This window comes from Glycine soja, chromosome 8 (genome assembly GCF_004193775.1).
Source record: "Glycine soja cultivar W05 chromosome 8, ASM419377v2, whole genome shotgun sequence".
Taxonomy (NCBI): domain Eukaryota; kingdom Viridiplantae; phylum Streptophyta; class Magnoliopsida; order Fabales; family Fabaceae; genus Glycine; species Glycine soja.
In genome coordinates this window covers 36985403-36998206 of record NC_041009.1, presented here as the reverse complement: position 1 = coordinate 36998206, position 12804 = coordinate 36985403, and the positions used below count along the sequence as shown (strand labels likewise).

General features: G+C 29.0%; 1 protein-coding gene and 1 pseudogene across 1 annotated transcript; both read right to left on the bottom strand.

Moving 5' to 3' along the window:
* Positions 1–783: 783 nt before the first annotated feature.
* On the bottom strand, positions 784–3609 carry LOC114424130 (annotated as a pseudogene).
* A 3455-nt stretch (positions 3610–7064) lies between these two features.
* Positions 7065–12583, bottom strand: LOC114424129 (rhamnogalacturonate lyase B-like). Its single transcript, XM_028390991.1, has 14 exons — positions 12468–12583; positions 12262–12312; positions 10798–10911; positions 10546–10665; positions 10293–10428; positions 9873–10055; positions 9392–9547; positions 9177–9283; positions 8999–9092; positions 8563–8704; positions 8296–8455; positions 8090–8206; positions 7729–7852; positions 7065–7301 (listed from the first exon to the last, which is right to left on the bottom strand). The coding sequence occupies exons 1-14, from the start codon at positions 12581–12583 to the stop codon at positions 7065–7067; spliced, it is 1857 nt and encodes a 618-aa protein (XP_028246792.1).
* Positions 12584–12804: the final 221 nt, after the last annotated feature.

The following is a 12804-nucleotide window of genomic DNA, read 5'->3' as shown; positions in this document are numbered from 1 at the left end:
GGCTTAAAAATCTTTCAACTTCATACAATATAATAGTGTTTTGCTTTTCATCCGTTTTTTTTTTTTTTTTATGTTTCATAATCATCCTGCTACTAAATTCAGCCAATTAATTATCTAACTAAAAAAGAAAATAAAAATAAAAATAAAAATAAATCAACTCGGTCTAGCTCAATTAGTTAGAGTATTGTAAATCTTATGGTACCATATTCAATCCCTACTAATAAAAAAAAATAGGAATCAAAATAAAAAAGAAAACTATAGGACACCAAAACAAAAATAACATTAAAAAAATTTAAAGGCTCAAAACAAAAATAACTTATTATTATAGGGACTAAATAATTATTTACGAAAAATTTATAAAAACCAAGCCTTCATACGCTACAGATGCATGTTTGGAGAGTAAAAAAATTAAACCAATAAATATACCAATAACTCAAATTCAAAAGAATATGAGTTTGTATTTAATTCAACATAAAAAAAAACTAGTTTAAAGGATGAGAACTATCCTCAATTATATATTTTATATTCGTGTTAAAAGGAATAAAGAATTAAAGACAATGACAAGAAGATAAAAATAACAGAATGATTATAAACTTGTGGCAATACAAAACTTGTGATGGGGTGTTCACTGATCACCACTCAAAATCAAATATATGTGCATTAACTAAGTCAATCGATAAACAAGGTAAATCACCTTATCAAATTAATACTCACTAGACAACACATATACTATGCTTAATCAAAACAATAAACTCTAAGCTCCAATTTTCATTGATGCAAATTTTAAGAGATTGGTTTTAGTGTGTTCCCAATGTCAATAAGAAATCGATATTTTACATATGCTTTGAGGAGGCATTCCAATGCCGTGTTCACATAATCTATAGGAATAATTTCAATGTCAGGCTTTACATCATGTTTAGTTACAAAATCAATCATTTCTTGTGTCTCCTTAATTCCTCCAATGACCCAGCTATTATCTTTCCCCCTGCAAACCAAATACAATATTTGTAAGGTTTAAATACCTTTTAGTATTTATAATTTAGTTTTTTTTTCTTTTCTTTTTGTCTGTATAAAATCATATTTTCTTTTTAGTACTTCTTTTGTTTTTAATTTTTAAATCACTTTACATAACATTTTGAACAATTAAAAAATTTAAATATATCTTTGGTCCATGTAATTTAGTATTTTTTTTATTTTATCCTTGCAAAAAAAATTATTTTAGTCCTTATAAAATGTGTTTGTTTTATTTTTCGTCTATAAACCGTTTTGGATAGTGTTTTTTTCATTGTTCAAAATACCTTTTTTTAATGTTCAAAGTGTTATTTAAAACATTTTAAAGACAAAAAATAAAATAAATACATTTTATAAGGATTAAAACAAAAAGCAATTACAATAATGAAAATTAAAAAAACACTAAATTACAGGAATCAAAATTATATTTAAGCCTAAAAAATATTATCTAAAGCACTAAAATGACAAGAAACAAAATAGACATGATTTGCAAGGATTAAAAACAAAAAAATAATTTTATAAGGATGAAAAATAAAAAAATCAAATTATAAGAACTAAAAAAATATTTAAACCTATTTGTAATTCACTTTTCATTTGCAATAATATTCAAATTATTCTCCGGTGCAAATTATTAGCATACAGAAACTAGATACAAAATTTATATCAATGGCAAGTTATGTCAATTCTAAATTGCATGAAGGTTCTTTGCTAAAACACATGGTATTCTTTTTCCATATGCATACCTGCAAGTAAAGGGAAGATTGGTAGCTCTAGAGGCTTCTCTGGTAAACCAACCATGACGAGTTTCCCTTGAGACTTCAACATACCTAACAGAGGGGGCAGAGGATGGATGGCAGAAACTGTGTCTATTATACCATCCAAGGTGCCCATTGCAGCCTAAACAGAAAAGAAGGGGCCTTAGAATTTGAGCAATAACTGTTTCTCATGGGTACATATTAAGCATGTTTGGTTCAATTTATTTGAAAAGAAAAAAAAACATATTTACAAGTCTATTTGAAATAAATTTACGGCGAGAAAAATCAATTAATTTTTCACGGTGAAAATAAAGCAAGAAATAATTGCTTCTATTTTTTCATAATATCTCCATGACTTTATATAGTAGAATCAATTTGCTGGTGTTATCCAAACACACACTACTAAAAATTCACAATAATGCAAAACATATTTTAAAACCAAACTACTTGGTTTAACAAATGGTTGTAGTTTGAAAACAGGTATGGTTTAAAGCAAACTTTTGTAAATACATAACGGGTTTCAAACCAATTTTAATTTAATTAACCCACTATAGCAATCTAGTGCAGGTTTTAATAATTTGTTAGAGGTCTTAAATTTAAATTTCATTGTCATCATTGTAAAAAAAGAGAGGATAAAATATGTTTTTTGTTTTAAAAAATATGAAAATATTTAAAATTCGTTCCTATAAAAATTTTAATATATTTTTTATCCTCATAAAATTAAAATATATTATTTTTTGACTCAGACATAAGTTTGGATAAATTCAAACTTGTGATGATAATTTTTTACATCGATTAGATATATACTGATGTAAATGTGACATTTTTTACATTGATTATGTATATAATTGATATCAAAAATCATGCACATAGGTTTGGAAGTCTGAACCTTCAAAAAATAACACATTTTAATTTTATAACGAATTTAAAATATTTTCATATTTATAAAGGATGAAAAACATTTTAACAAAAAAAAAATTTTAGTTAACCAAAAGGGTACCTGCATCTCATGACCACAAACGAGTCAGCTTCAAGATGTTGAAGGGCTTCCTTTTTTTGCTAGGAGATGTGCTAATTAGAGTCACCTTAGCCCCAAAAGCTTTGGCAAACTTGACAGCCATATGGTCAAGGTCACCAAGACCAACCACACCCAATTGCATCCCTTGCTTGTCAATTGCAAAATATCTCAAAGGGCTATACACTGTGATCCCAGCACAGAGGAGAGGAGCAGCAGCATCAAGAGGTAGCCTCCATATGTGGTGGTGCCATCAACATACTTGCCTGAATATGTCACAATCATTTTTGGACAGTAATTCTCAAGATTGTCTTCACAGCTTTGGCATGAGCGACAGGATAGAACCATGCATCCCACACCCACCTTGTCTCCTACTTTGAAGTTCCGTACCTTGCTTCCTACCTCTGTTACTTCACCTGCAATCTCGTGCCTATGTTTTGGTACTCAAATTAGAATACAAATATACAATGTGACCAAGGTTTTAAAAAACGGTTTGTGACCGTTTGAACTATAACATCAAGATTTTTTAATTATTTGTAATGTTAACACGACCATAATTTGGATCACATATCTTAATTTCTTTATAATTTTATTGGACTAGCCCTGCTGAAAAATTGTGGATTCAAACTTGAAAAGAACAATGCAATGCTTGTGATGCTTGAAAAATTCAAAACACCAAAACCCTGTTTGGCTTCGTTCTAAAGTAAATTCAGAATTTCACCAAAATCATAAACAAAACAAAAAATTAGAAAAACTAAAAGTGAATGTTAGTTTATTAAACCTTTAGAAATTAGCTAGATGTCATTTTTCAAAATCATCGAACATCATTGGTTAGGTTATATATTAAAAGTTTCACTAAATTAATTATTAGATTAAAATTAATTTGCACAAGATCATTAAGTACATGTTTAAATTTTAATAAATTAGTTTTGAAATTACCATATTCAAAGATTAATATGCATTGTAGAGTTTTTTTTTTAAAAGTCAAAATTAAATAAAAACAATATGTATATTAACCTTTAAATATGGTAAGAGCATCTACAACTTGTGTTGACTGAAAAAAAAAAGCATCTCCAACATAAGTTGATTAACTTTAAGGAAAATTGCTTTACTTTTTTTATATATTTTATTGAAATAGATGACATGAAAGTTGTTTATATAAATATCACTATTTATATAAACAACTAATATTTATAATATTTATATTATAAATAACATTTTTTTAAGTATTATAAGACCCACAAAATAAAATTAGTCACTTACTTTAACAAATATGATAACATTGAAGTAAATTTTTGCATAAAATATTTAAATTTATATAATTATAAGCCCATAAAATTAAGATGAGTAATCCATCTATGTAACTATGAATTGGAAATGCTCTAACATAATAATACGAAGCATACCCGGGTACTAGAGGATAAGTGGAAATGCCCCATTCGTTCTTCAACATATGGAGGTCCGAGTGACATATAGCACAGTACAATACTTTGAATGCTACATCTTTCTCTCCTGTTTCCCTGCCCCATTATAACAAAATCCGGTTAATTTAACTGAAATTTATAAGCATTAGATACTAATTCTATTTAATTAACAGGTGATATCATAAACATGATTTTAAACTGACCCAATAATAAAAATATAATTGAAGAAATGAGTACTACATGCACCTTCTTGAGAACTTGAAAGGGGAGAGAACCCCAGATGTGTCTCTAGCTGTCCATCCAAAAGCCTTCCTGGGATGCTCCATTTCTGGTGGAACTGCCATTTGAATCTGTTCTATAAGTTAATTGGGAAGGAACTAAAAGTGAGAATTGATTTAACTCAAAGGCACAAGAGAGTGAGTAGAGACCATGAGGCATACGGTGCTTCACGTATGCTACTTATAAAGGAAGCGGGGAATGTGGTTTGTATGATTTTCAATAAATAAAAAATTCAAAAAGAAATTAGTTTCTTCACTTTCTTGCTATCGAGGGCAACGTCGATTTCCCAATGAAGTTTCTTGATGGCCCATGAATGTTCTCGATCAATTACTGTCGAGCGCTTTGAATGGTTTTAAAATATATTCAAAGTATAATTTATTAAAATATAATTTTCGTTAGTGTACTTACTAAAATATTCTTTTAAATATGTGTATTTGGAAGACACCCGTGTTCTTAACCCCGGAAAAAAAAAAAACCCAGCACGTCAAACTTTTAGATTAAATGCAATTTGAAGCTTCTGTTTACTTACTACTAATTATATGAATCTAACGTTTGATTTATCAATTTAATATGTTTTTTATTTAAGTTTATTTTTTTTGTTCAAGAAGACATTTAGATTTTTATTTTATGCCTTTTTTACTATAATTTTGATCCTACCTAAAATATGCGAATTTAACCTTAAATGGAAATAAAGGAAACTGTTTTTTTTTTCGAGTTAAAGACCAGTTTCTTAATTTACTTAATTAAAGACTAATCTTATTTGTGATATAGAACTTTCGTTAGTCTAAAAAAGTTTTACACATAAAATAAAAAAATCTCTTTGTTTAAGGTGAGACATATTTTAATAAAATACAAAAATGTTTTTTTTTCATTTTTATAGTTATAATATTTTTTAGACTGTTCTGTCACTCCCTTTTTATGATAATAAATGATGAGAAAACTTATTTTAATTTTCTCTCAATGAATATTTCAAAATTATGTAAAAAAATGTGACACCAGGATAAAAGTACTAGATAAAATGTTTTTGTTTTATTCAAATTTAAATACCAACACGGTCAACATATTTTCATTACCCTTAAAACATGAACAGTGATCTTAATCATCTATCCCACCTTATATCTCCGCCTATGTTGATTAGTATTTTGATCAAATCACTAATTCCGGACATGAAGAATAGTTGTGAATACCTGTGTGCTGCAACCAATGGACACGATGTTGTTAGTGATGCTACAATACAAATACTTGGAGCTATTCTCCTAGTGAAATTTTTAATCTCAACTGAAGTGTCGGTCCAATAGAAAATGAGACCTAGAATAAAAATTAAAATATATTTTTTTACTTTAAAGAAAATAATAATATGTAAGGTCTTTTAATTAACATGTGTGATATTTTTTACTTTAAAAAATTAATAATAAATATTGGTAGACCCAAAGTTCAAATTTTAGCTGTTTTACACTAGGGCCAATTCTGCTCAAGTGGCAGGTGTTGCTTCTTGTGGTGGAGTTATTCATAGTAGCATGGGAAATTTTGTCCAAGCTTATTCTCGAAGGCTTGGTAACTGCTCTGTGTGATAATGTTATTCAAAATTTGATGGTGGAGTCAAGATTATTATTGAAGACCATTCACAACATACTCAGTTTCATGAGTTAAGAGAGGAGATTTGCAAATTGAAGGATAAATTTCATCAATGCCTTTTTTCTGCATGTTTGTGGAGAGTCTAACCAATTGGCTGACTTGACTCCTTCAGTCCTTTGCTTGCCAAGCACGGTTTGTTTCTTAGTAGAGACTGTTATTTCTTTTCTTCTATTCTCGTTTTTACGGTTCAATCCTTTATGGATTGCTAGTGTAAGCCTTTTTAATTAACTAAAGTTATTTTTAAAAAGATCTTGATCTTCGGAGGTTTACCGCAGTTTAAGCGTATTTGGTATTCTCACTGAGATGCATACATCTCCACAAAAAAGTGCAAGAACATAAATTTCAATTAGTTTTTCATTCTTTACTAGGTGAAAAGCTTTGACAGTTGGATAAATAAATTTCTTAGTGGTTTTTAGTTTTTTTAAAAAGTTGGCTTCTAATTTCTTTATACTTTTTCTCTTTTTATCTTTAATATATTTATCAATTTTTTTAATTATTTTAAAAATAAATTATAATTTATTTTTTCTGTTATTTTATATTATTTAGTAATTTCAACAAACTAATTTTACGGACTACTTATAATTTAGCAAGTTACATCTTAAATTTTCAATTAACTTTTAGCTAATTTGTAAAAAAATAACCTAAGTAAAATGGAACTGATGGCAATGAAACAGTCATGTGTAACCAATCAATTTGAATAATTAATCAAAGAATAGAATTGTATTCTATAAATCAATGCTGCTATCCAATAAATTGAAGAATTTTATTCTATAAATCAATGCTGCTATCCAATAAATTGAAGAATTGTATTCTATAAATCAATGCTGCTAACCAGCCTATATTACCTACATAATCAATAACTGAAAACCTGAAATGAAAAACTAACAATTCATTGTAAGACTAATAATGACAATTTAACCAGAGCCTTTAGCACGGTTAAATACTCTAAGTTTCAGGTCTTTCCAAACGGATGTAGTCATACATAACTCCTAGGAAAGGACTTAGACCTTTTGATTGCCTCAAATAGATGGTGTTGGTTCCTTCCACCAATAGATAGCTTGGTACTTCAATGCTGTAAGGCCTGTGCAATCCATGGATGCCATGTCTTGCTACGGAATTGTCTCGGCCTATTAATCCCGTTGAGAAGTGTGGAGGACGAGCCACAGGGTTATTGAGCCGAACCTAAATTAATAAGCCATATCAGTGTTAATGAAATGATCATGGTCATACCAAGCTCAACAACTATAAACTAGGATGTGCAAAAACCAGTTCAAAGAAAAAATCAAACTGAACCGATTTTAAACTTGTTTAAATTCGATTTTTAAGTCAAATTTGAGGACTGATTTTTGAAATTATTTAAAAATTGAATCAGTTTTGAACTAGTTTACAAACAATTTTTTTTATAAAAAACAATGTTATTAAGTGAATCAAATCAGTTTTAAAACCAATTCGGTTTGAACCAAACTTATTTGAAAATCAGCTTGTTTTATTTAATCGAACCAATTCGATTCAAAATTAATTCAGTCTGAAAACGGTTTGGTTCAAACTAGTTTATATAAACACCCCTACTATAAACACTTATCAGTTAAGTAAGACTATCGTCATTTACCACCAAGTTAGAACGAGTAGCTGAGGCCAAGGCAAGTTGCAGTGTGTAGGTGCCTCTTATAACAAATGGGAGATGGAATTTAATCTCCCATGTTGTTGGGCTAAATGTGTTGTTTCCTATGTTCCTGCATGAATTGGAATTTAGAGTTAACATAAATTAATAAGTTTAACCGTTCTGCACTGTTACTATAAAAATTGGTATCCTTCAACTAATTAAATCATGATGTGATATTTAAAGTAATTATTTTAAAAGTTAATAAATTTATTATACTTAATAATTTATGATTCAATAATGATATAAAATTAGTGCATAACCTATTTTTTCAACAGGGAATAGCTTTCACAATTATTAGAAAATTTACCTGGGAATCTGAGCATAAAACCAATCTTTACTATAATTACTGACATCAACATTATAAACGAGGTCCTGACTTGGGTATAACTCGGTATAACGCTGCCATAATCCGTATTGTCTAAACCTGTCAATGTAGGAATGTTAAGATAAAACAGAAAATAGTAAACGGATCAAAAGCATAAGCAATCATTATTGATTGAGTTTTGGGCTAACTTGTGTGCTGGTTTCCCAATGTATAATCGGTTGATGAGGTTAGGATAAGGATCTGGAACATAGAACTCCGCAGCAGAGCGATCTGGAATGCCAATTTCCCATATGGTAGGTCCATTTCTTGGTGGATGGTATATTAGTGAACCCAATTGGATAACACAACCTACAATAGAGTACAAACATGTTAACAAGAATGATTTAGATTCGTGAGGAAGACTAATTAACCTGTCACCTAACAATCTTATGAGAAATTTGTGAAAAATTGTGTACCTGGTGTGATGGTTATAGTAGTGTTATGTTTATAGTCCCCAAAAATGCCAGGAACCCATGCATATAAATCATAGTCCCCCGGTAGAATATTTTCAATTGTGAATTGACCTACTTTGTCAGCTTCAGTCCAAAATTGGTAACCCTGTAAGTAAACATTGGTAATATCACGTGATTTTAGTGTTTCATGAAGGTTTTAAATATCGGTCACATTTATTGATATTGCGACAAATTACAGACAAATACTTGACTAATACGATTCAAATTGTGGTTGCCTTATGATTACAAAAAATTAAAAAATCTTGATATTACAACCCGAATCATGATTGTAGACTATTTTTTAAAACCTTGTGTCTCATTGACTAGATTTTTTTTTTTTATTCAATGATGCCACTAAGATTGGAATGTAATAGAAACTAAATTTCATAAGCATAAATACCTTGCTTTGTCTTTGCCATGAACCCACATCTCCCGGAAGAGCCAAACCAACATAAGCATTGTCGCCATATACAAAACTCCCTCCCTGAATGTGCCTGGAGGTAAAGATAAGGAACATTAGCTCTTTTCTATCATTATAAAATTTATAAAATAGAATTAGATAATTCATGAACATGTACCGGTCTTGGACTAGTAATCTTCCTTCCACCCTTCCTCGTTTATTGGCTGGGAAAAATTCTTCTGAATTAGGGAAATCATAAGGCCAACTTTTGATTTCCTCAGACAGCTAAATAAGTGAAACAAATTACAAATCAAGGAAAAAAAAATCAGTCAAATTAAATTTTAATGAGCACACTTTTAATGGTATATTCAAGTGCTGTTCGTTATATAGCACCTGTTGTACAGCATCACTCCATAGGGCTTGTGAATCATGGCCACTAGAAACTGAGTTCAGATAAGCAAAAACAGGGCCATAAACTTTCTTGAAGGGTTCCCCTTCTTTTAATGCCATGGTTACCTCCTTCCCCGAGTAATGAGTGGTATGAAGTATCTAGGCATAAATAAAATCATTAAATTAGATTTGATGCTATAATATTGTTACTCTTTTTGTTTTAATGATGTACAAAGGTTATATTGAGATTTGAACTTCTCACTTCATGCATGCTATCTTAACTATTCTTGCACTAAGCTGATCTTAGTTGGTTATGTTCCTTTTTAAATTATATAAAAAAATTCACACGTAATTTACGATTTATGATGTTTTTTTTTAAATAAACAGAATAAACCCAATTTTTATCATTATCATATGAATAATTATTATCCTTTTTGTGATTTGAGTATGGTAAGAAATGGAAGATAAGTAGTTTTGGACTTACATTGAGTGTGGTTGGCCCGACATGAGAAGTGAGGCCTTGCTTAATTGGGCCACCACTACGAAACTCATTACTTGGTGTTATCATCCAGAAGCCCACAGATTCATTGGAATTGGAGTCCAAGTTAATCCACCCATGAACTTTATTGTCTTTGTTCTCACAAGAATATTGGTATTTGTCATCAACCTAATCAAAGTTCAGTCCAACAATTAATAAACTCTTTCAATTATAAAATCATGCGCATAAACAACAAAAAAAGTGACAAAATTATTAAATACGATATTATTTTTAAAATACTTATCAATTTTATGAAAGGATTTTTTAAAAAAAAGTATTATTTTCCTGGAATTAACTTTTCCAAGCATACAAAGAGAACCGACCATTAAAGATGTGATCAAATTTTTAAAAAAGAAAAAGATGTACCTCTCCTTGAAGTTCTGGATTACTAGGGTTGGTTATTAGAACTGCTTCATCAAAATCAAGGCGTCTCCCTTTAGATCTATCTTCTGCCGTTGGCATGACTCGTTGCCTATCATCTGCTATGGCCATGTAGTGGAACCTGTGCACATGAGATTTTATTAGTTTTACATATTTCATTTATGTATTTATTATTATAAAAAAGTACTTATAATTATAGTTGTGCATGCATATTGTATGGTAATATTTTTCTACTTACCTGTCCCTTTGTAGCTTGAAAACGATCCTAATGTGATCTATCTCCAGTGCAGGAAAATCTTTGGGATGTTCAAATATAGCGTATATGTATAATCCTGAACTACCTCTACGTAAAATATACCTACAAAATTGGACACATTTCATAAAAAAGGTATAACTTGTATGTAAATTTATATACAAAAGGGTTAAAAATTAAGTATAAGAGAAAAATTAATTGTATCTAAGATTTTTTTTTCCAGATAAACAAACTCACCTTTTGTCTATGTTTAAGGGGAGACTTGAGCTGTCCATGTCCCACGTTCTTGTAAACGAAACCTCTACTTGGTTCTCACTTGCTTCTATAACAGAAAATTTACTCCCTTGGATTCTGTGGATCCGAGATATAGAGATTGGTTAGTTAGTCGATACTTGATTTTGTTATTGCCAAGTGTTTGAATTTTTTGGTGCAAGTTACAAGTGTGTGATGACATTATAAATACTATGGGCAAATAAGGTACTTCGTGGCTCACTATTTACAAAATAATTGAGGTTGGTGCGATAGTTAGACACTTAAGTATTCACGTTATAAGAGTGGTAATATTTTTTTTTTCGTTTTTCTTTTTTGGATAAGTAGTAATGGAAAAAACAGTTAGGGGTAATTTGTAAATAATAATATGTATATATCAAATGAGGTAATCATTATTATAATAATTAGTTGAAAGAGTGATATTTTGTGTTACTATCGCTATTTAAAAAAAAAACAGTATAAGAAAGTAAGGGTAGTAGTTTTTCTTAGGAAAAGTAACAATAGTTACATTTTAAAGGTTTAGGAGAGAAATAAGAACAATTATATATATTGAAGGGTAATTTAGAAATAAAAAATATGTATACCAAACGAAATAATTGTCTTATTAATAATTAAATAGGAGACACTTCGTGCCCCTATCTTTGTTTTAAAAAAAATAGTTAAAGAAATTAGTAGAAGAGTTTTTATAGAAATGGCGGTGACAGTTTTTTGGGAAGTGACAACAATTATATCTTAAAAGGTTCATCAAGAAAATAAAAATAATTAATATATATATATATATATATATATATATATATATATTAAATTAATAAAAAATATGTACACCAAAAAAGATAATTATCTTTATTAATAGTTATAGATAATAGATTAGTCACTTGGATTCCACTCTCATGATTTTTATATCTAAAAAAAATTATACTTTCAATATTATTATATAAAATATGTCTTTTATCAATGCAGTCCTTAAACAATTAAATGATTTATATATTTTAAAATATAAAAATTAACGATAGACTAATTTATATGTAAATTATCAAAACTTTGTAACTAAAATTTATCAACCTCAGAAATTAGTAATGGAAAATTATAAATATATATATATATATATATAATTTGAGGTTAAAAATTACTAAAAATTACAGAAAAACCACTAAAAATGAAGAAAATCAGTCATAAATTGCAAAAAAAAAAATCCATAAATTATGTTTTTTATAATTTATGATGATTTTGAACTTCAATAAATTCTTGACATATCCTTAGATTCATCTAAACCTTACTTTGGATCAAAATAAGATATTATAATTTTCTAAGAAAAAAAACAAACAAAATATTTCACGAAGATAAAATCCAAACATTACCAATTTTACAACGGAAAAAACATATTTTTGGAAAGAAAAAAAAATCAACAACAACTTGTGGAGAAAGGTTTACCCCCAAAGTTTGGAAGTGCTTCCCGGTGCATTCCAGACAATGTCAAAATACCTGCAAACACGAATGTCTGTTAATTAAATCATAACTTCAACTTTATTAATTTTTTAGTTTTAGTCTTAGAAAATCTCAACTTTAATTTAATTGAAAAGGCGATGATTTAAAAGAAAATTAATTAGTGAATATAATTAAAGACGTCGTAGGTATACCCTCTATTATTAAATTTGTTGCGACGTTCAAGCACATTATCTATTCCATTGTATGATATTCCTAGGACAGTGCCCTCCGGTTTTGACAAACTGACCCGAATGATGCCATTTTCCATTATGACCTGAAAATTATACCCAATTCATGAAACAATTAAGAGGCCAATATAGTTACAATTGAAATAATAATAATAATTAAGGGGATTTTTACATTTGAAATAAGAATTTAATACCTGATTTTTTTCTACATACACTTTGACTTCAGGATGATTAAATGTTGAGTCAGGACCGTTGACCTCCCTTAAACTCCTGCCATTAAAAGGATAATTAACGTTGACAT